At 34.1% G+C, this 24,993-nt stretch overlaps 2 protein-coding genes across 4 annotated transcripts in view; one reads left to right on the forward strand and one right to left on the reverse strand.

Moving 5' to 3' along the window:
• gsb-n (paired box protein gooseberry-neuro) overlaps positions 1-7,352 on the forward strand; it is a 31,722-nt gene extending 24,370 nt beyond the window's left edge. The window contains exons 4-5 of the mRNA XM_075309967.1: positions 6,166-6,756; positions 6,822-7,352. Coding sequence (XP_075166082.1) covers positions 6,166-6,756; positions 6,822-7,132 — 902 coding nt within the window. The 3' untranslated portion in view covers positions 7,133-7,352. The remainder of the gene's footprint in view (positions 1-6,165; positions 6,757-6,821) is intronic.
• A 980-nt stretch (positions 7,353-8,332) lies between these two features.
• Positions 8,333-24,993, reverse strand: part of Nplp1 (Neuropeptide-like precursor 1) — a 33,188-nt gene continuing 16,527 nt past the window's right edge. The window contains exons 3-6 of one of the 3 annotated variants that reach the window (XM_075310496.1): positions 20,128-20,241; positions 19,042-19,702; positions 18,434-18,774; positions 8,333-10,456 (exon numbers count right to left, since the gene is read on the reverse strand). In XM_075310496.1, the coding sequence (XP_075166611.1) occupies positions 10,139-10,456; positions 18,434-18,774; positions 19,042-19,702; positions 20,128-20,241 (1,434 nt within the window). In that variant the 3' untranslated portion in view covers positions 8,333-10,138. Of the gene's footprint in view, positions 10,457-18,417; positions 18,775-19,041; positions 19,703-20,127; positions 20,242-24,993 lie in introns of all 3 variants that reach the window. The other 2 variants (XM_075310497.1, XM_075310498.1) reach the window with 2 other exon arrangements.

Consider the following 24,993-nt stretch of genomic DNA (forward strand, 5'->3'; position numbering starts at 1 on the left):
ACGACCTAGACTTTGATTACAAAAATGTGTTCACGGATAGACGGACAGACGGACAGACGGACATGGCTATATAGACTCAGGAGCCCACCCTGAGCATTTTTGCCAAAGACACCATGTGTCTATCTCGTCTCCTTCTGGGTGTTGCAAACATATGCACTAACTTATAATACCCTGTTCCACAGAGTGGCGCAGGGTATAAAAATTAAAGGCAATTGTTGCATCGTTTGTCACAGAATCGATACTAATTTACATTAAAAGGGAATTTCGTTTGTCTCGTTTCGTTCTGGAGGAAAGTATTTCTTCACTGAAGAAACTATTTATGTGGTTTTAAAGACTACGCAACCTAAATTTACACAATATTAAGGACAAATTTCTTTAAAATAATGAAATTTTAATTAAAAGAAAACTTATAATCTTTGCTTCAACAAGTTTTTTTATTAAATTTAGGACACAAATTTTGGAAATTTTTGTCCCTCCTTTAAAGTTGTTGTACGTCTTTGAACTAAGGCTAATTTTTCTTAAAGTAAAGAAAAACATTTTTGATTTAAAGAAATCGTCTTTAATTTTTTTCCTTAAGGGAAGGTCAAAATCTTTGGATCCAAGTAAAATTTTTTTGAGTGTTCTTTGGGTGTATGTACAAAAACTGTATTGTTTTCCAAATGATTTTTTTCTGACATAAAAAAAATCTGATATTGTGATAAAATGTCGAAAATCAACTTTTCAAACATACAAAAAGTCGGAAAAATAGTGCAGAGGTATAGCAATGATTCAATCGGTTTTTATTTTAGCTCCAAAAAGAGTTTGGAAAATATGTTATGTTTTATGTGCTTTATATTGCCATTTCTTAATAAATCATTTATATTGCTAAATCTATCAACTTTACCAATTGAAAACATAAGAGTCCCGATTCTCATCCCATTTTCCTGAAATAAAAACTTTTGTGTTATTTTAGGCACATAAAGAAATTTGATTAATATCGAATGGAGAAATGTTAAATTGGCAGACGGAAAAAATCCATCATTAGATTGATACTAATTGTATCTTCTATTTTTTAATATTGGGGTTTACTTTACTTTTATTAATTTTTTTTTTTCAAAATTTCCTTATCCAAATTTAGTCTGTACTTTCATTTACATAAACAGCATACAAAAGTCATTATGAATTGACTCCAATCTAGGGACATAAAGCTTTAAAGGAGTTACATAATATATAAATGTAAAAATGTGCTGCGACAAAATATGGATTTTCAACCGAATTTGTCTTTGCCGTACCCGGAGCTTCCATAAAAGTCTATTGGATCCCCAACTTGAGTAGTAGTGTAAATTTGGATATTTTCCAATTAATTTTACGTGGGCTTATTATAGGATGGAAGTACTTCCTTGTTGGATATTTGCATTGCTTTAGAAGTTGAGCCTTGGAAGTTCATTTGATGAAAGAAATTTAAAACAACGGAAAAAATCACCAATTTCTCTTTTTATTTTTATCAATATTTTTATTACACTTTTATTTTCTTATTATCTAATTTTTTCGCTTTGAGCCTAGGTCTCACCGGTGAATTTTTTATCGAATATTTTTGTAAAAAATGGTTTTTGTTAAACATCGTTTTTATATTTGTTATTTTCGGCACATATTTTTTTATAAATAACATATATTTTTCTCTCTCAAAAGAACTTCCGTGGAAGTGAAAATATCAACTGGCACAAATTCAAATCCCTGCGGGAGTAAAATTGTTAATTTTATTTTCATTTTTTTTTTTTCATTTTATTAATTTGCTATACTCTTTTGCAACTTTTAAGCGTGCAAAATTAAAATTTTCACTTTAAACGACCAAATAGCGCATACTTCTAAGAGTTTAAAAAGAACTTCATTGGATGTAGAAAAAATTGGTGGTGGATCCCGGGATGTTCTTAAAAGAAGTGTTTGTGGAAAACCTTCCAATTTTTCTGCTGGGTATTTTTGTTCCTTTTTTAATTCTTTACTGAAATATTTTTCAATATTTCGGTGTAGAATTTCTTGCAGATGTCGGTGTAACTAATCACTAAGCAATTTAAATGCATAACCGACTTATTCACCATTCTTATATTGACAACAATTGATAATGTGTCTAAATGCTGTTAAATATTGCGGTAATTTGTTTTATTTTCCTCAGGGTTTTTCCCGTTCTCACCTCTGGAATAATGTGACCTGAAAGAAAGTCAAACCCACTTCACGTATGAAAACAACCTACGATCTAACAAAAGATCTAAAGATCCGACAAAACATCAAGATCAAGTTAATACCAAAAAACTACCAAATCACTTGAGCTAATTAATAATTTCAAAAAAAAAAGAAATCAAGATGAAAGGAATTTACCAAGGAGCGAAAGACCAAACATTCTCTTTGTAATACTCAGACAGAACGGAACCTTTTGTTGCTTGCACCTCACAAAGAACTTGCTCAAAGAATACTCCCTCCCCTCATTCGCTCTTCATTTCAAATAGGGACACAAATGTCGTAACATTTGCCAGGATATAAGAAATTCGCTTTGTTGCAAGGAAACAGGTTACATTACTCCTCGATGGTAAAGAAAGTGAACAACATTTGTGTTTGGCCCAAAGAGAATTGCCTTCTTTGTGTTGATGAAAAAGAGCAAATCTTTGAGGATCTTTGATGAGACACAAAGACGCCTCCAAACATTCCTTTTTGCAAGCAATGATGGCATTCGTTTGATGTGCCGAATTCTCTTTGATTCGAAGGCGTTAAATGTTTTACGCTCATCTTTTTTCTCTTCACCTCACACGAACACACATGACTTGAGGAGGAGCAGAAGGAGATGGAAAGAGAGCATTTAACTTAAAAAAATGCCCTTTGGACACATAACTCTTCCAAAGCCGACGGTGATTGTGCAAAAAATCATGTTTTAAACACCTCGTTATGTGTATCCTTTGTGTGAGGTCTGCTAACTTCACACACACACGCATACAGGCTAATCATTGCACATATTATTATTCCTATCTCATAACCCCAATAAACACTTTTGTATTTTGAGTCTCATATTCCATAACAGCAGGAAGGAGCAAGAAGAGATGAGATATGCCGAGAGAGAGAGACTCATTGTACTACTTAAATCCTCTTTTTCAAATGATTTCTTAAATTTGATTATGGTCCACTTCTTTGCTTGTTGTTTGATAGTCCCCCTCAATATTTCATAAAAAGAAAAAACTTCAATAAAAAGTGTCAACCAAACAAAAGTCTTGTCGGCTTTATATTACACACTCAAACATACGAAGGGAGAAGCGCGAGGCTACATACCAACCATAGGTGTCCGTTCAAATGTACCGCCACACTGCGGCATCTTTAGTTCTCAGCAGGGCGTCCTGTACGGTGGTTTTCATCTCTTTGTCTCTGTCGGTGTTTTCCCATATCATTTGGCTGCTGTTGACCATTTTCTAGGGCTGGACAATGAGTTTGGTTTCATTCTTCTGCAGTTGTTTAATGTGGCATTCGATTAGTTACAAAATATTTTATTAATGTTTAATGCCTAATATAAAATGGGATAAATCTTCAGAGGAGTAGTATCGGTGCCTCTATATGGAGGGGTATTATATGGGTAAAACAAAATCGAAACCACACACAATAATCAAATGAAGACAAGCACAAAAGAATGATCATGCGGTGGGCTCCATAGAAAAAATTTCCAAACCAATTTCCACAATATAACTATGAGCAATAAAACTAAAAGAATAGATAGAAATGTCCTCATAAAGAAATCAAGTAATTTTACCACATGACTTACTTACTTTCATAACAAACCCTAAATACAAATATTATAAGCACAAAAAGGGAAATATTAGAATATTATTTCGATTTTTTTATGCCAACTCCAAATGGGGTTCAATTAATATTTATTAAAAAAATAGCATAAATCCCTTATTTTTGAGGACTAATAAAATTTATTGGCGAGATCCGCCTAATTTTTAATTTTTGACTTTTCAAAAATCGGGCAGTACTCATTGATAAACCAGAAGTTCATTATAACATTAAGGTAAATTACTAAATAACAATTCATTCTAGGTGGTTGATGGTCATTAGAATACTCTCTTTATATCGGATCGAATAAGCTCTAAGAGAATTGTAGAAAAAGAAATGTTCTTAAATGAAGTTCTTCAACAATCCGTACTAAGCGGATAGGAACAAGAATAGATAGCAGGAGAATACCCATAAATAGGGCCGATCCTCCAGCGGTCCAAACAATGCTACTAGGAAAACCACTAGATTACCTCGTACCCTTTCTGATTATTGGCAACAATCATTAATATACCATTTAATATTCTAAACAGATTTATATACTAAGAAAATTCAGAAAATATGTTCTATGGAGCCTTTGTGACTCCACATCCAAGAATATTTTCCTCACATAAAAATGGCCGCATTTTCCTGGGAATTACTTTGTGTGGAACAAATTAGCCGATGGCAGATTTTTCAGGGTCCATTGACTCCATTCAATAATCAGGCATAACCAAATTGCCACAAACGCCCCCCCAAATCATAAACTATGGTTTAGCGCTTGGCTGCCAAGCGGTATCCTTTGGACGATCGGATTCGGCTCTACCCCTATACAGAGATGTATTTCATTGATTGAGTAACATCAGGCTCCTTCCGCATTTCCTCTTGACTAAACCATAACAAGCACAAGTTTTTAATATGTGTGTCCGCCTTGTTGGTCCATCCACTTAAAGTGTCCGATTATTGCGAGTATTGACAATAACATGATTGTAACTCAATTCCAACTGTCAACTGGCTCTTGAAGCAAACAAGCGTCGGCACTCTTCATCTCTTCACCAATGCACCCACATGCCGTGGGATTTGTGGCCATTACAGTGGCGTAACTTGTCAAATTATACATAAGTATTTGAATCGCCTATACAATTTCCTTCCCAGGAATATTGCATTGATTTCTAATCTAGGCGATGAGAGTGAAATGTGAAGTCTGACTTGGAGGTGGGCTGCTTGGAATTTGTAAGGGCACATTATACATTATGTTTCGAACGGTTAATATTCATTAATAGTGGCGGCTTACTTTGACAGATTTGTCATGGTAAAGTGTCTCATATTAACATGTTCCATTTAGTAAGGCTTAAGTTGATTGGTGGTCATGGAGTTTGGTAATAAAACATTGGTGTGGATATCTATATATACTTCGAAGAAGCTATCCTTTGAGCAAAAAAAAAAATAAAAAGAACAAAGACAAACGATGGATAGAATTTTCAGCATTTGTGAGCACTTAACCTTATTGAACTTTTTTTTGCTCAGACATCAAAGCATCCTTTTTCTCAGAGACCACAAAGTCCAGTGGAAAATTTCTCTGTGGAGCCAACCACAAACTATGTAAAAGGATTGGAGCAATTGGTGTCTGTGGTCCATTTAATATAAATTGCTTCCGTTTAACCTGGGTGTTGGAACAATAACGATAATACCGCAAATAGAATCAATCATCTTCCCTCTTCCCTGGGCGGTGTAGAGTTTGAAACTAATGGCCGTTTCCCAATCAATATATAAGGATTCAATTAAGCCGGAAATTACAATCGTTTGATGATGATTCCTTTCGATTGTAATACCGACATAGGCATTGATTTGTTTAACATCCTCCGCATGGGATTATATGTCCACATCAAATGCAGGTGAATCGATACTCAGTCATGTGTGTGGCTTTCAATTTTCTAGCTCTTGTGGTTTGTCCTGTAGGAAATGTGGAACAAAAGAATGTCCTTCCGGTCAAACATTATTGATGACAAGTTGAAAATTTATATCAACTAGGAAGTAAACTGGTATGTACAAATTGTGCGCTTAGTTTTAGAGCATTGGAAGGAACGACTAGTACGCATCTCGAAATTGTGCACACGGTGGGAAACCCCATTATGAAGAAATCCCTATATAATTAAGCTTAATATATATCAAAAAGTAAATGGTTGTTTTTAATGTTGGAATGAGAGACAACTACATAATCTAATCCAACTTCAATAAGAATACGAGAAGCCCTTAATATATAAGTACGGGAAGGAGGAAGAATTTCCTTCAGAGAGATATTAACGTGACAGAATCAATCTTTTGAATTTATATCATATGGCTGTAATTCCATACAAAATCATTCCATTTTGCAATTTGTATTTTTTTATTTAATTTTAGGCCGTGATTCCGATATAAGTGATACAGAGTCTGAGCCTGGAATTCCTCTGAAGCGTAAGCAAAGAAGATCACGCACCACATTTTCTGCCGACCAATTGGAAGCTTTGGAAAGAGCTTTTGCCCGCACTCAATATCCAGATGTTTATACCAGAGAAGAATTGGCACAGTCAACGCAATTGACAGAGGCTCGCATTCAAGTTTGGTTTAGCAATCGGAGGGCTAGGCTGCGAAAACATTCTGGAGGTAGTAATATGAATAGTGTTCCCAACAACCCGGGCGTAGCAACATCATCGACTGCAGCTACCGGAGTGCCCGGCTCAGGACCTTTGTCATTTGGCTCTTTGGCAATGGGCTCAATGGGTTATAGTCCGGCGGCGGGAAGTACAGCCTCCAGTACGGGTATGAACGATCAGCATAGTGTCCATGCTGCAGCAGCAGCTGCCGCTGTTCACCATCCTGCCCATCATCACCACCATCACCATCATGCCCAAATGGGAAGCTATGATTTAATGGCTGCTCAATCTGCGCATCAGGGGTTTTCGGGTAGTTTTCACAATACACATTTTGCCGGACAAAACTATTATCATCAAGGTAGGTTAGAATGGAGACATGCTATACTCGTTCAACTAATGCTAACCGTACTTTATTTTCCGCAGACTATTCGAAGTTATCCATTGATGATTTCTCTAAGCTTACGGCAGAAAGTGTGTCGAAAATCTCACCTTCCCTCCACCTCAATGATAACTATGCTAAACTGGAAAATCCTTCGAACTGGTCTCAAGCTGCAGCATATCAATCGGCAGCGGCAGCAGCAAATTACTCTGCAGCTCATGCTCATGCCCATCTTAATGAATATGCGGCAGCAGCAGCTGGATCAGCCTTGTCTCACAACAATGTTGCAGCTACTGGATCAGCGGCCTATCAACATGCACCACTTCCACAAAGTGATGCAAAATATTGGTCATGAACCACCACCTCAAATGATGATAACAGTATCCTAGTAGTGGTCTAAACTACCCTTGACTCCTACCCCCCTAAAAAGAGGCATTTTTTTTAGAAATAATATTTATTTATTTTATTCGTTGTACATTAAAGAAAACGTTTTTATTTTGTTTCCTATTTTCAAATGAATTGCATCCCCTTTCTTGAGTAAAGCCATCATATCTCATTTATTTATCGCTTATATTTCCTCAAAAAAAAAATTTTTAATATATTTAGTATATTTATATACAATAATATACATAATCTTTGAATTTGTAATTTTTTGCTGTAGAAATAAATAGTTAGAAAATAGTGTTAAGAGTTCTATTAAGGAAACAAATTTAATTACAATAAATCAAAGAGAAAATATTAATTGAAAATATATTCACGAATTCTTATTACTTACTATGCAAACACCGTTGTGGCTAGGCATTTTACCTTGGATGGGAAGGAGGGTTCACAATCACCAGTACCAGTAGTAGTGGAGGTTTTACTGCTTCAAGTCAAATAAATAACGCTTCAGATATAAATAAACCAAAGAGAAAGGCTGCGAGATTATCAAAAAAATATATATATAGTTCAACTATAATGATATGCCTGCAGATTGACCTTATCCACACGCAGAGAAGGAATATGATCACCCCAACTGTTACTTTTTCACGGAAAACATGTTGCATGTTTGTCGAAACCATGTTCTTTTCTCGGAAATTATGTATCTGATTTCGGAAAGCATGTTATGTTTGACGAGAAATAATATTTTTACGTCAAAAATGCTACATGGTCGCTATAAAAAAGTAACATTGTGCTCTTGAAACATGTTTGAGGTGATCATATTCCTTCTCTGGGTGCATTTTGCTACATATTATTACAATATTTATTCGAGCTTATTGGACAAGAGGATGAAGGGAATTGCTACTATTAAGTTATTGAAAAGAAAATGGCAGATACTAATCTATACAAGCCTATACACATGTTTTATCACTGGCTGATTCGAATTTCCATAGATCTGACAGGGGAAAATTATACATTATGGGTCTTATATGCTACATGTTTGGGGTGATCATATTCCTTTTCTGCGTGTATTGCAACAAAAAGAATTAAAATAAAACTTTTCACATTTACCAAAGAATAGTTTCCCTTTTTCCTTTGTAGACAATTTTTTTCGGAAATAAAACAAAAGACCCCATTTGAATTGTTATATTAATTGAAACATTGACATTGAGTTTATTTAAATAAATGTACATTATATAATTATTGTCTCATCTCAGTAATTGGTTAATAGACTTTTTTGTAATTTCTATTATTGTATTTTAGGTTTTCGTATTGACAACTTCAGACTTACAATTATTATTTTTTAAATATCTTTAATAGAATTATAATATTTGATAATATTTTGTATATTAATACAATAATAATAATGGTAAGTATTTAAAATTGTTGTATATAAATAAGAAACTGACATTTGTAAATAAATATTTGCATAAAAGAAATTAAAAAAAAAAATTCAAATGGGAGACTATCCCAACAATTAAAACACGAGTGTAATGTTCATTTCAATGTAAGATTGTACAAACAATAGTTTAAAAAAGTTACACAATTATTAATAGATTTCAATGTAAATTTATATAAGGATGTGTGTATATAAGGTTTACTATATGTAATTTAAATAGTTTTTGTTTTCAATTTTTTATCTCATTATTATTGTCCTTCTGTTTTCTTTAAAACTTCTACAAAGCTTAAACATACGATGCCCCTCCTGTTTTTTTTGAGGGGATCTGAAAGATATTCATTTTTTCCTCATTTTAGTTATTATTGTCCTTGCAAATTTTACTGCGATTTTTTTCTTTTCATTTAAGGTAATATTATTATTATTAAAATTATTGTCTTTGTTACTAAGCAGTACCTAATACTTTTTGAAAATATTGGGAATTCATATGCCATACATTCATTTAGTTATTTACGTTTTTTTTTTTTTTGTTGTTTTTTTTTAGTTATAATAATTTGAGTTCAAGGATATCAGCGAGATTGCATGAGCAACATTTTATTGTCTTAATATTATTGTCAAGTTTCTTCTGTAAGGAGGACCTGGGAAACCTTCCACATTTAAAAAACACAAACTAAAAATAAAATTGTAGCTACTTTAAGGACAAACGATAGCCATGCTTCATAACTAACTGAAAACAGTGAATCCTCATAATATCCAACTTTACAATCATTCCAAAAAAGCTTAGAAATATAATGAAAGTTTCATCTAAATGTACAAAAAATGGTATAAGAATTAATTTTCGCTTTTCTATCAAAACAAAAAAAAAAACATTTATTCTATCAATTTGTAGCTTGATTAGGGATAAGCACCCTGTCAGGATGATGAAATATAAAAGAATAGACCAAAAGTTTGAAGTACATTGTTTTTGTTTTCAAAGAAAGATGTTCACTTAATATGAGGTTTCACTGTTTTTTTTGCATTATTCCATTAATCTAAGGGCAGATATAATCATACTACAATCATTAAGTTTGACCAAAAATTGTCCATTTGAAGGGATATAACATACTTTATATTATTTCTTTTTTTTCCTTTTATTCCTACTAAAAAATAAGTGTTTATTTGTATATGTGATAATATAAGTGTGTAGGTGTTTGTATGTGTGTATATGATATTATTGTCCAGATATGTTAATTAATTATTGTCCAGATATGGTAATTAATTAGTATTTAATTAAGATATGGTTAAATATTTTGATATAGTTGTTATTAATTTCTTTGATTTCTCCTCAAGTTCTTTTTTAACTTTTTTTCGGTATGTAGTTAATTAAATCTGGTTGTCGTTATGTATGTATAATTGTTATTAATTAATTGATTTAGTTTTAGTTTTTTGTATGGATTTTCTTTGCTTTTTGCATCTTACTATTTGTATTATATTATATTGAGGGGGATTGGGGAGGTGTTTTTTGTGGAGGATTTTTGCTTTGCTTTAGCTCATGTATCGTATGTCTTAGTATCGTGTCAAGTTATTGAGATCATTGCGTCGAAAACTGCGGCGATTCATGGCCGTTATACGTGGTGGTGTACCCCAGGAATGGAAGGGCGCCGACACTGCTGCCTGACGTCTGAGATGGCGTGGATAGTATGCCGATGGTAGGTCGTTGGTTGAGATACTTCTATGATGTTCCATGGATTGCATATACAAGGGCCAGCGACCACGCATTCCGGCGGCACCCCAATTCACCATCGGCCGGTAGGGGAAGAAACAGCGTTTACAAACGGCTGCGATTGGTTGACGCAGTCGCTCTGGTGGGGGGTAGTACTCGACCTTTGTCGGTAAAGCGCAAACACAGCCAGCATAGTATCATGGAAACCACATTGGTGTATGGTGAATGATCAAGATGACCAGGCAATAAAGTAACAATGAGGAGAATATTAATTAATTGGCATCGTTTAGTTCTCTATCATGCATATACAGGTATAAAAATAGCACAGTTTAAATAAACGTTTACACAAAATCTAATTAAATCTGTATTATACGCAAACGCACACACACACATTACATACAAATTACAATTCATATAAGTACATTGGGTCTCCGTTTCCGCTTATCTACAGAGGCATTGCACGTACACACTCATCACCCAGACGAACACACACACACACTCTCTCTTTCTCTCTGCATTTCAATTTCATACTCTCTATCTTTCACTATAGCTTAAAGAAAATATTTGAGATACAGACACCTCTCTACTGCTACATTATGCAAAATACAAAATCATATAGATACGAGTACAGGCAGAAATCGAGTTTTAGTTGTCGCAATGCATGCTCGCACACTCAGACACACACACATACACAAAAGCCAACTGACTCCTCACAGCATTCGGTCAGGCATAGTAGCAAGTAGCAATGTTACAGAAATAAAAATAAAATCATTTCAATTTGCAATTTTTGCCTCCAAGCAATTTACCAGCATTTAATTTTCAGAGTAAGTATTTAAATAAAGAAATGACTGAATTTCGAGAAAATTCCCAGAAATAGCAGAGAGTAAGGAACTTGAAGTAGAATTTGAATTTTCCTTGTCTATGGTACAACAAATGTTTCATCAAGGATAATATTAAATAGAAATTCCTTACCAAAGAGCAAAAAAATGTTTTCCAACATAATCCAAAATGTTAACTACTTACAACGAAGAAGGACCAGTTGTCCTTATTTAACAATTTTATGAGTATAGTAAAGTCAGTCAGTAAGCAAATGGTCTAATTGAATTGATCTTGCACATAAAACCCAATAATTTGGGATATCCATATTAATAGTCCATGTTAAGGAACTGTATCGAAACCAAAATAAAAAGTTTTTTTGTCGACGTTTGGTCGATAAATATGAATCGATTTACTGCAGTGTACGCTTTCTGAAACCAACGAGTTACATGCAAATGGCAATTTCACAATATTCAGTGCAAACAAAATCATTTACTCCAATGGAATATTGTGAAAATGTGTGACTATAACTTTTAGTAAACCCCAAGGAGTAAAGGATATAAAAATGATAGCCTTGATTCTGCCTTTATTTGTGTGTAATGTAAGGAATCTCTTAACTAAAATCGAAGTCGACAATTCGGCCATCATCTGCTTTTGAAACCTAAAGAAATTATCACCCAGAGAAGGAATATGATCACCTCAAACATATTTCAAGAGCAAAAAGTTGTTTTTGGATGGTGACCATGTAACATGTATGACGCAATCATTTTATTTTCATCGAAATTATGTATTTGATTTCGGCACGCATGTTATGTTTGGCGAGAAAATAAAATTTTTGAGACAAACATGTTACATGGTCACCATCCAAAAATAACATTTTGCTCTTGAAACATGTTTGAGGTGATCATATCCTTCTCTGCGTGATTATGTTATTCCTTAGGGTTTTGGAAAATCTATAGGACCAACGGGAGAATTCGAAATCATAACAATTTATAAATTAAACAACTATAACCGAGCAATTACGCATTCTTTAGATGTAGAAACGATCTCTAACTTAAAATCTGTCCTACCGAATATATTACTTCAATTGGTATTTTTTCGCTCCTCATAAATTCAAAGATTTTAGTACATTTGAATTCACAGCAATAACTACACTTAGATGGCATCAATTACATGATTAGCTAAGGCGCGAACCATTCACCAAATCAATTTTATTTTGCTTTGCTCGCCCTAAAAATCCAATAAGAGAAGGCCGTTTAGGCTCAGAAATGGTGGTGAATTCTAGCACTTCGCATAAGATCAAACAGCTTGCTCACAATAAAAGTGAGTCTACCAAAGCCATCAACCAATTCGTTTATAGCATTCACAATATCACGGTCGATTGGTTCGTGACCCCGCTAAATGGTTACCACGTCTAATCATAGCCCAAGAAATGTACATTGTCTACTCCTTAATATAAAGAGGTCTAACTTTTTTTGTTTACCCTTATATATGTATATAAAATTTTTAAATGAGAAAAAATGTATTTATTAAGAATTGTATTAATATGTTTTTTTGTTTCTACACTGAAAGAACAGTTTTTTTTCTGAGGAACTATATTTTAGTGACGCTATAATTTTTTCTTTAAAAACAAATAAAAAATATTAGAGAAAAACCTAACAGCATTTGTCATAATTATTATGAGAGCAACTTAAAGAAAATATTATACATTCATGTCCAAAAATTTTAAATTGTAGTAATGTGGACGGAAAATTTGTCTGCATTGATATCAGGCTCATATAAAAATAGTTAGGTGGAATTTCGTTTGTCTAAAGTTTCGTTCGGGTGGAAATTTTTTTTCTTTGGTTATAAAATTTTCCTTGTTTATATTAAGCCATCGATATAGTCTTTGACCCATTTTCACTTTCATTTCGTTTTTCGGAATTTTGTTTGTCTGTGATTTCGTTCCGTAGAATCTAATTGAACCAATCTTAAGGGGCATTCTAGTATAAATTGACGTGGTGCATACACCATGGAATCCATTGAACTCTCTCTCTCTTTCTCTCGCTCTCTCTCTAACACCTATCTCACTTTAATATATTCGTACAATACACCTAAAGAAAAAGTATTTTCTTCCGAAACGAAATTTTACACAAACGACATTCCCCTTTTCCTTTTTTATTAGCCTTAAAGAAACGTTTGTAGTCTGCAAAGAAAACTTCGTTTGTCTAAAATGTTGTTCATCAGAAAAGAAAACTTTTCTTTCAGTGTAGTTATACTTATTTAAGTATTCGAATCCAGCGAAACCAAACAAAAGAAACAATGGAAAATACAAAATATCAATCAAATTACATTTAAAGAGAAAATAAGTAAATATGTTCAAAATCCTTCCTATGTTGTTTATCGCCATGTAATGTATATTCGTCGAAAAAAAGAAAAAACCAAACATGTGGAAAGCAAATAACATGTTTTTTATGTTTTCGCGTTGTCATACTAACGCTAAAAAATTTGAGGGAGGATATGAGAATGCTGAGATGGGTTATTTGTAAATGTCGAGTTGTTGTTATTGTATTCAACTTTTTATGCTAACCGTCTAAAACAAATGATGCCTCGAAACGTTCATCAGAGGAATAGAATGACGTCAAACTTGTTTTTAATTTTATTTCAAGCAAGAAGGGATTATTATGAATTATGTGTGAAAATAAAATGAAAGCCAACAAAAGTATAATAGGAAGAAATGTCTTAACTTTGGTAATGTGTTTTTCACGTGGCTGAAATGAATTAAATTAAACAGTAGGTGGGTATATGCAAGAATAAATGGATCACATGGAACTCATATGACATCTCAAAATTAAATCATTGTGATTTGATGATTTTAGAATCTTAGGCTAGATTTGAGAGCAAGCTGAACCTTTTGTAATAAAAGCCCCCTTTATTGGCGATTGGTCAAAAACAAATATTTTCCCCATTAAGTTTTAATTCTCCTTTTGCTTTTGCCGTAAGGGGTGAATGTGGGAGCTTCAATTAAAAAAATGTAAGTGAGTAATGAGCAATCAATTTATATTGATTACTACAAGAGTAATTAATCGTATGGGTAAATTTAATTATGTTCCTCAATTAATAAATTTATGGAATTTCAATAAAATAACTTTTTTAATTGTTTATCTAAATCATGTTAATTTATTTTGAATACCCACTTCGTCCGTTTTTTTTTCTACCCCAAATAACAACAAAATCAAAACTAAAAAATCTATAGAATTTACAGTCATTCTAAAGGTCGTAATAACATCTTAAAATCTTATTGTACTTTTACGAATACTACAATAACAATCTTAATGCCATTAACAAACAACAACAACTACAATAAAAACCATTTTTACAAAGTTTCACTTGGGAAACAATTTGTGTCACCACAGACACCACTGAAAATACCTCGCACAAAACCACAGGCCCTACACTATACTTAAAAAAAAAACAACGCAAAATATTTCATTCATTTCTTAAGTGAAACAAAACCCAAGTGACAACAAAAACAAAGAATGAAAAGAAAATTCACAGCAAACGACGCTGCAGGCAATGGCAAAGTTTGTGACAAAAAATAAATTTAATTTTTCTAAGTTGAGACAAGTTAAGACGGCACGCAACGGACACATTTCCTTATTCACAGCACAAATCGTATAAGACAGACAAAGGTACTCTACCCTATATAGGCTCTCATATGTATATGAACTAGATTTGGACTATTAGACAACAAAGACAATAAAATTCCTATTGCAATTACTCTTGACCAACCAATACTCTCCACTACAAATCATAAAACGGAAATCATTAATGGATACGTAATAGAAGGACCAAGTCGACTGGGGTACATTGGTCAACCCTAGTCAGTGTAGGGGAATGTTTAAATAAGCAAACGGAAATTAAATAAACAGAAGCGCCAAAGGACAATGAGATACACTTTTGCCTCACGTCCTGTTTAAGTAGAAAGGGTTGTAAGGGGGGAAAAGGTTATTATGGTGATATAATAAGGTACACAATTCGTAAAGCAAACAAAGCGTAAGAAATACAAAATAAATTGCAAACAAAAGACACAGGAGAAAGAAAAAAATATAATTTATACAGCGGAAATAAGAATTGTTAGCATTTTAGACTTTCACAGTGCCACACACACACGAATGCAAATCAAACAAGCTACAGATTGCAAGACAAAGCCACAGGAAGAAAACAACGACTTTTTGATATACTAGCACACTACCATAAAGGCACACACTCACACACACACGCTAAATCACACAATTTCAAGCAGCTCTTTAAAGATTTTATGTGTGGGTGGTTTACTTTATAGTATGCTAGTCGTGAGTGGCATACTGCACTCACATTCACATACACACGCACACACATCGAAATCGTACTACCTCTATGTGTGAATGTGTGTGGCAGGCTTAGGCACAATATTATGAACATGTTGTCCTGCTGTTGCTACTACTGATGATGTTTTGGTACAGCTTTATCGCACACATCCTATTTTCAAAAACTCATGCACATACATACAACCCACGCACACATTCACACATCGAAAAGATGTACTTGAGTTTTTCGGTTTTCTGGTTTTTGGCAATTCGATAAATGAAAAGCTTTAAAAGTTTTCGTTTATGGATTTAAAAAGCAGACTACGCTTGCCTTCAACACATTTCATTTCGATAGGAACTTTGATATTGAAAGATCTAGGGAGATTTGTTATTGTTATCCTTATGAGATTTCAGCCATGGAATTTTGCTATTCTTCATGCAAGTGAGGTTTATAAAATAAAATTGAGGTTATTTTCCATGTGTGAGTGTCGGTCTATGAGTTCATTTCACAATGAAAAGCACAATCAATTCAATACCTCACCACCCACGTTTTGGAAGAATTGAAGCGGAAACTCTTGAGCGCGGGTGCCGTCGGTTGTTGAGTGTATACGTCATGCTGTTGTCTAGTACATACATCACCCACTTACATCTTACATAATTAAACAAATTGTCAACCTAGGAATTCGCTATGCTTAAGGCATTTATGCAACAGCCTAAGAAAAGAATTCATGCGTCTACAATTGTACAATGTGACGGAGTCAAAGTTAATGGTGAAAAGGATGCAATGGCATTGTGATATCATTTTAAAATTGAAAATATTTCGAATTGTATATTTTAATATTTTCCGATGTAATTTATACGTTTGGAACTGAAACTATCTTAACTACAGCTGAGAAGGAAATTTTGCTTAAAAACGATTGAAATAGCAGAAGATGTTCTATACTTTAAACTCAGCTAAAACTGTTGCTATGTAACTGCTTCCCAAAAGAATTTTTGTCATACACCGTACCATACCGCATTTTTGAGAGGAATGACCTACCATAAACTAAAAATATATTTTATTTTTACTTATTTAATGCTTTCTAAATTTTCAATTCTCGGAATTCTTGTACAAAATTACATTCCTCATAGAATATGCCATAATAGCCAACAACTAAATATTTACTAATTTTCAAATAAGATTATTTGGCATTGAGAGCTTTATGCTGGGTATTAAAAGAACAAATATTTCACTAGGGTCTCTTTATTTGGAAACTATGTTTAATTAATATCACAAATTTGAAAAAATTCCTTTATCCTAGTAATCTTAAAGTTTATGGCTCAAAATTTGTATGACCAGACGTAAATCGAATATGCCTGCATATATTACTTTCATTAAAAAAAGTAAAAATATTAGTGTAGAAACTATTTATGCTTTACACAAATTTTTGAGGTTATTTGATTTTAGGACATTCAAATTTCAAATTTATGCATCTACGGGTGAATTTTCATTTGTTCGTTTTATTTTCCACATACATAAAGACCGGTACATGACTCATTAACTTCCAGCTTTGGCATATTACAGAAACTTGGGAGTCCATTTTAAAAATTTTTTAAATGCTCTCCCTTTTGTCGAAAATATTTGCCTAGGCTGCATACCTCAGCTTGTCATAGGACAGATGCCCACCATTTCAACAGCCGTTTCACTGAATTTTATCACTTCTTAAGGTTTCATCTGAATTCAGTGTTTTGGATGTGAATCAAAAAATTTTGTGATATTTTGCCAAATAATTAATTTTTATACTTTTTCTTCTAACGCCTGTCTGAAGCGCTTGACTCAAATATTTTGGATTTAGCATTGAAATGATATGAATCATTTAATTAAGTCTTAATCTTTTCGTAACCTATTTGAAACAATAAAAGTTAAAATTAGGCAAGTTATAAAAATCGAATTAAAAGAATTTCCTGTGTGCTAAACATCTTTGTGAAGACATTTTTGAAAGTGCTTTAAAAGTTTTGCCTTTAAAATAACTTCCAAAATTTTTTGTTGGGACGTAAAATAAACCCTTTCTCAAAAAAAATTTCACTTGTTCCAAAGATTTCACTTTGTGGCGAATTCTATGTCTATCTATTCAATTAAAAATCTCTCGAAGAACAACTTCGAGCTATACTGAAAAAAATATTTTCGTGAGGTCAACGATTTCATGTCCTTACAACTAGAATGAGTTTTTTGCTTAGCATAGAAAACGCATTTCACCGAAAAAAGTTTTTTCCTTGTCCAAAAGACGATAAACATTTGCCCTTATATGTTCTACTTACAAATGGATATCTTAAAATGGAAGTAAATTTTGTTTTGCCTAAGGTCAGCTTGTCTATTTATTTGAAAATTGTGAAAAGTAATGAAATTGTTTTTAAATTTGTTATCTTTTTGCATCTTGGCAACAAGGCTAAAAAGCGTTAAAGATGGGAGATGATTTTAAAGACGTTTTCTACTTGAAACATAACATACTTTCAAGGCTGAATTCGGAAATTGAAGTTTTCGTTAACACGTTTTTAAAGGTCTTTGATAATACATAAAGAAAAAGCTGAAAAAGAAAACAAACAAATTAAAATTTGATTCCTAGCATCAAGTACTCAAAACTCAAATTTAAAAGAGAATTTTGTCAATTCATTAGAGTAAAGAAAAAATCTTTAGAACCAGGCATACATTTTTTTCAGTGTAAGGACAAGTAAAACTCATTCAACAAATTTTGCACTACTAACCATCGCTATAGAGCTCAGCTAAAATTCTCTATCTATGTCAATATCACAACCATTGTACATTTTCTCATTTCCCTTGACTTTAGCACACTGTACAACACGTTATTATTAAATGCTCATCTACCAAACAAAGCTTTCGCAAAATTTTCTATTTGGAAAAAAATAACAACTCGATAGGAAGTAGAGCAAAGAGTAGTAGTAGTAGAAGAGGAAGAAGTAAAAGATAGCACACAAATCACCGCCATTTACTCATACAAATTGCCTGGCACGTCCAGAACGACTAAAACGGCCTCCACCTACAGCACCATCACTTCCAGAGATCATGGGGCTGCGTAAAGCTCTATATGAGGGTAAAAAACCGGAGCGATATACAGCTCCTATATGACGTTTATTGGGCGTTGGATACATGGCATCTTCACTGTCTGAATCACTCTCGGCAACGGGATCTGTTACACTTTCCGTTTCAATGTCATTTGTGTTAAGGGCCGTATCCTCCAGTCCATCTGGCATTGTCTGTTGTTGGTCTTGTTTGGCATCCAAACTTTGTAGGAAATTGGAATTTTCAATGCCGAACAATTCGGGATCCTTGGAGGTGTCTATTGTTCCGATGATTTACATAATTACACAATATACAACAATAGGTGTCGTTTGATTATTATACATGAAAAAATTTGACTTACACTTCTTGGGTGTATGTATGTATGGTTCCGTTTTGTTTGGTTTTAATTTTGCTTGTCTATATAAGAATATATGTGTATGTGTTTTATATACATGGGTTAGGGGGGTTGGGGTTATTGGGGCCACTGGTATATATACATGTTGCCCTATATTGAATATCTTTGGGAATTCTTAAAAATACTTACCGAGAAACCTTTTTTGGGCCCTTCCAAAATCACCCCAGTCAAGATCGGCATAGGTTCCATAGTTCCAATAGTAAGCAAAGGGATCGACATAATAGGAGGCTGGTAAATAGACTGGGGACTCGTCCTCAGCTCTTTTCTGCTGGAAACCATGTACTGGAGAAGCTTTCAAGGCTCCAATGTTACGTTTCTCAGCAGCATTATTGTACATGCGCTGCGAATTATAGCGGGCCACAGCAGCCATATTTCGTTTGGGCTCATTGCGACCCAAGAGGCCCAAACGAGCCATTGTTGCCAGATTACGTTTTCCATTCTGTGGTAATTGGTAGTCACGGGCCAAAGTGCCAATGTTGCGTTTGCCATAGCCTAACTGTCCCGAGCGTGCCAATGAGCCAATGTTTCGTTTGTCCTCGGACCTTTGGTCCTCATCGGGCACTATTTCAGGATCTGGAGTGGGCAATTGACCATTCTTGGCCAAAGTAGCTAGGCTACGTTTAGCTGCTGCAGCATTGTTCAAATTTAGCAAACCTTGAGCTACCAAACCAGCGGCGGAACGTTTATCTTCTTCCAAATAGTCCATGTCATTGTTAAGACTTTGTTCTTCACCCTCCTCCAGTTGTCGTTCTCTTAATATGTTGCGTAATTGATTACGCAGAGAAGAGACCTAAATACCAAAGAAAACAAAATAAAAGTATCAGATGAAAAATCACTCAATAGTTTCAATAATAGTTCCACAAGGTGTAGAGAGTTCTATGGAGTATACTTTTGCCATTCAAGCTAACATCATTCTACTTGGAGAGGCAAGAAAAAAGGTTCCTGAAATTTCATCATCATCCCTCTCAACATTGTTTGTAAATAAACTTGATTTTATGAACTGAGTCAATTCCAGGAAAATTTAATTTGCTTTCTTCTTGCTTTCTCCAAAAACACAAACACCTCACACGTATGGGGAAAATTTCTCTTCATCTTCATTTTCATCGCCCGCGTTGTTTTGCTTTATTAGTCATAAAGTTGACAAGGTAGATATCCCCAGTGCTCTTACGGTGAAGAAGTGTTCATGAGGCTGTAAAAAATTGATCAAATACTTACATGCATATCGTACTGGGGGGAAGGATTCACCAATTGATTTATTATCGATTCCAATTCACACGGTGATACATTAGCAACATCGTCCGTTGCTTTAACAGCACGTGGATGTTGGGCCTAAAGAAAACGAAAGTGGGAGAAAAACAGGAAGCATGATGAGTACACAAATACAAATACAAAATAAGAGAAAAGGCCTTCAAGCAATTCACACAGATATTCCCACACACACAGGCAAATACACCGCACTAAGTTAAATTCAATATCCCACACTTCGGCCATACAGCAGACTTTACAATAAACCCATCTCACCTCACCGCCCAGAGGCTCACTTATCTTTGTATGTGTACAGATAGCCTTAATGCTAAGGAAACAGCCGGTTGGGGGAGTTTTTAAAGAAAGATACGAAATAGCGCCTACAGATATACCATTGTCCTCTTCACATTATAAACAGAATGTTGCATTCACTTTAAGACTTTAAAGTGAGTCCATGCGGTACAGTAGCTACAATAAGGCAACATGCGAAGGAATTTGAAAAATTAATGAGGAAATGTTCCAATAACGATGATGTTGTCAGTCCACTTAGCCAGGACAATGACAAACAAGAAATTTAATTAAACGAGAAGAAAACAGCGTTTAAAGCAATCTAAGAAACACACGGACCACATGATAGCTTTACTATATGATGACATTAATGGAATATCATAGAGTACAGCTATCCAAATTGTTCCATAGGAACAATGAAGAAGTAATCCTTGAAGTATTATTTGAACAACAATGTTATTGTATATATTCTAAGAAAAGAAAAAAAAAAAAACGATTAAAATCGCCCCATTTCCAAAGAAATTAAGAATTATATGAGAGAAATCAGAGCTCAGACTGAGAAAAAAGTATGGAATAAAAGTAAAGCATCTCCTATATCCCTGACACTAAAATCTCTATATAAATAAGCTCAATGTATTAACCTGTATCTTTAACTAAATGGTATAGGAAGCTTCAGGCAATGTTGTCAGTGTCGGGGGGTTTTCCTAAATTGGGAATATTTTTTCTTGGATGGGAACGAAATTTTATAGTTTGGAGCTTGGGAATTTGGTAGGGAATTTCCGTAAATTTAGGGATTTTTTGGAGAGATTTTCTACCACCTTTTTATATTACGGCATACAATAGGGTGCAAATGGAACATTTGGATAAGAATCGAACATAAGGTTTTATTTTGGCGGCCCAAGCGCTATAATAATTTTACTCTAATTTTAAGACATTTTCGTGACTACTTGGACCTAAATGTTGCCCCCTCATCAGTGCTCTTTACTGATATTGACAATATATCCCATAAATATAGAATGAAGAACCTTCATATTGATTTAGCAAACAATTTTTATTTTTTCAGTATTTATAAATAAAATTTCGTTCATAAAAATACTCGTTCTCATATTAGAGAAATTTTAACTAAAACATAATAATTTTCACTAGGGGCAGTGTCTTTATTTCCATTCAAAAAAAAAAAAATACAATATAAGTTTATTTTAGTTTGTAGTCAAGAAAAATTTCAAATACCCATAAATCTTTTTTATCCTCTGGTAATTCTTTTTATTACCATCCTATTTTGGCCACCCACACAATTTTGAGAAATTTCTTAGTTCTTAATTTAATTCGTTATAATCCTCAAAAATCCCTTTTCAACAGACAAATGAAGTGAAACAAACAACTATTTTTATTATTCTTTTATTAAAATCGGCAACAGTTTTACCAGCCCTCCTCCTCCTAAACTCACACAAGAACACATCCCGTAGTCCTGAAACTGCGTTTTCGGCATCAGCTTAAGATGTGAACTTTTTTAATTTCCACATTATTCAATTATTATTATTGAGTACTTAATATTTGAGCTTTGAGGAATATTTTGCCAAGTAATTTAAAAAAGCCTTTGGCCAACTTTCTTTTTTGGTGTTTTTATCCTCGGCCCCTGTGCTCGCTTTCCCTTGGCTAAATTCCAATGTTCGCATTACACAGTTTTTACTGGTTTGCATAGTACTACAACCAACTTTTATGCTGCTGTTATTATACCAACAGCAACAAAAGGGAGGTTTTGGGATTTCACTTTCTGATAAAAACAAAATCTCAGATACTATAGCCATCCATAAATGCGGGGATCTGGGTGCAACACAAACGACAAAAAAATATCAAAAAGAAATTTTAGAATGACTGTAACGATGATACAGCAACGGAAACTCTAACACAAAAGAAGCTCCCACGCAAACTTCTATGAAAGAAATTGAATGTGTGAGCGACTGGAATATTAAATTTGGCTCAAACAAAAACAACAACAACAAAACATTTTGAATGAATGAATGAAATGTATCCTTTGCTCTGTTCGGAGCACAATAGGCTGGCCGTTGGGTTCACACCCATCCTACGGAGTCTTACTACAAAAAAAACTGAATTGCTAAAACTACTCTTGTTAGAGCCATTGACGGAGGAATACATGGCTGACGAATAACGCGAATATTCCACCCACTCCCTGTCTGTCTGCCTCGAATATTTGCTAAATAAGGACAAAATGACAAAACACAGCATTCAGTTATGACCAGCTATTATGTTTCAATTGGCGCGATATGACCATGAGGGAGCAGGGCAAACAACAAGCTAGCATGTAGTAAGCCAGCATTGGTATTTGTGATGGTTCATTTGCATTTTCTAGCTGAATAAATGTAAGCGAAATAACTACCCCTCATAGTCGTCCTGGTAATCAGCTTTATTTTATGCATACTCATGCGTTTTGTTAGCGATGTTTTAACAAAATGTGGCATTTAAATTATCTCTCAGTTGCTTTGGTAGAATCCACAGCAGCAGAGATTCGCTTAAGCAAATACGTTAACAGATCCTTAAATGTAGATAATGGATGTTAACAATAATCCCTAAATGTGTACTTCATGATCTCCGGAATGCTGGTGGTATCAAAAAATAGAGCATACAAGTCGAAGAAGGTGTTTGCTGGCACTGCACAAAATGATCACAACAAATTTGACGACAAGAGCAGTAAGTCTTGACGAAGGATCATATATGCTGCATATAGTAGAAGAATTCTTGTGCATCTCAAACACATTTAAGTTTCCCTTAATGCTATATTGTATTTACTATGAACATACAGCCGGCTAGATCAATGACAGTCTAATCACAATGGACTGATTGGTCTAAGTGAGTCTGAAAGAAAAAGAGGACGACCACTTAAACCTAAATATAATGGCGGTCTAGCCCGGCGAGCCTGTTAGGGTTATGTGTATGTCCATATAATAGTTTTTTGCAAAATACTGATCGCAACTTTGATCTGATCTTCAGAAAATCAGGTTTAGGCTTTGGATGTAACTCCAATAATTTTATGTTAACCCACTTTTCTCTATAGGATACCTACTTTTCTTGAAATATGATACAAAGTCTAGTTCTTCGCTGTCAAATGCTGTGATATAATAATTGAGTAATACGGGTTTAGGGTACGGGTTTAGGGAGCCACCGTGGTGCAATGGTTAGCATGTCCGCCTTGCATACACAAGGTCGTGGGTTCGATTCCTGCTACGACCGAACACCAAAAAGTTTTTCAGCGGTGGATTATCCCACCTCAGTAATGCTGGTGACATTTCTGAGGGTTTCAAAGCTTCTCTAAGTGGTTTCACTGGAATGTGGAACGCCGTTCGGACTCGGCTATAAAAAGGAGGTCCCTTGTCATTGAGCTTAACATGGAATCGGGCAGCACTCAGTGATAAGAGAGAAGTTCACCACTGTGGTATCACAATGGACTGAATAGTCTAAGTGAGCTTGATACATCGGGCTGCCACATAACCTAACCTAACCTAACCTAGGGTATCATATAGTTATTTACACTGAAGTAAGAATTTTCTTTGCCGACAAACGAAATTTTAGACAAGCGGAAAAAATTAATTTGACACTACAAAAAATCCTTTAATAATAAATAAAAAGTTTAGAGATAATCCTTCAATCGTTTGTCGTAAATTCATATTTAATAGCTCACAAAGAGAATACTTTATGAGAAAAGGGAATTACGTTTGTCTAAAATTTCGTTCCTAAGGTAGGTATTTTCTCTTTGGGTATGTCATTTTCTTATGTTAATGTTGTGTGCCATTTGGTTACTTGTTACTTGTTCTAGTTATTCTTGAAAATCGATGGAAGGATAACACCAAAGAGCCACCAAAATGAAACTGATACTTGTTGTGACCTCAAAAATTGACTAGCACACATAGTCCTTTGACAAAAGCAACAAACTAAACAAAGAGAACATTTTGTTTGCCCATTCCTAGGGTCTTCGTGCTATACTTATACACTCACATACAAAAATCTAACCTTCTGTAACATATGAAGAAATCACAAGAAATTCTGTAAGCTAAAGAAAATCGCTTGTGAGTGTGTTAACATATACTCTGTCTCTCACACCACACTAACATGTGTCTAGGTCCTTCAACTGTTGGCCTTAGCATTGTTAAATGTTTGTTTCTAACGGACAAATAAAATCCATTTGTTACTTGTCCAATTAAATAACTCTTTGTCCAAAGTCAAGAACTTTATTATATTTTTAATTAAACTTTGTAATAAAAAAATAATTGAAATTCATTCGTGCTTAGACAATCAAAATAAAAAGACATAAAAAAAATGAAATTGGTCTTTGTATTTAAAACGATGATATTTCACTGAGCTTTCAGCATCCCTGATATACAAGCGTATGTGTGACAGACTGCTTGCTGAGTTTTAATCGGAGATGACACAAAGTTACTAAACAAATAACTTAAATATAAAAATATTTTACAAGTTGACACTTTTAAATGACCCTCTTTATACGCTTCATAATTTCTAACATGCCCACACAAA

Source organism: Haematobia irritans, chromosome 5 (assembly GCF_050003625.1).
Source record: "Haematobia irritans isolate KBUSLIRL chromosome 5, ASM5000362v1, whole genome shotgun sequence".
Taxonomy (NCBI): domain Eukaryota; kingdom Metazoa; phylum Arthropoda; class Insecta; order Diptera; family Muscidae; genus Haematobia; species Haematobia irritans.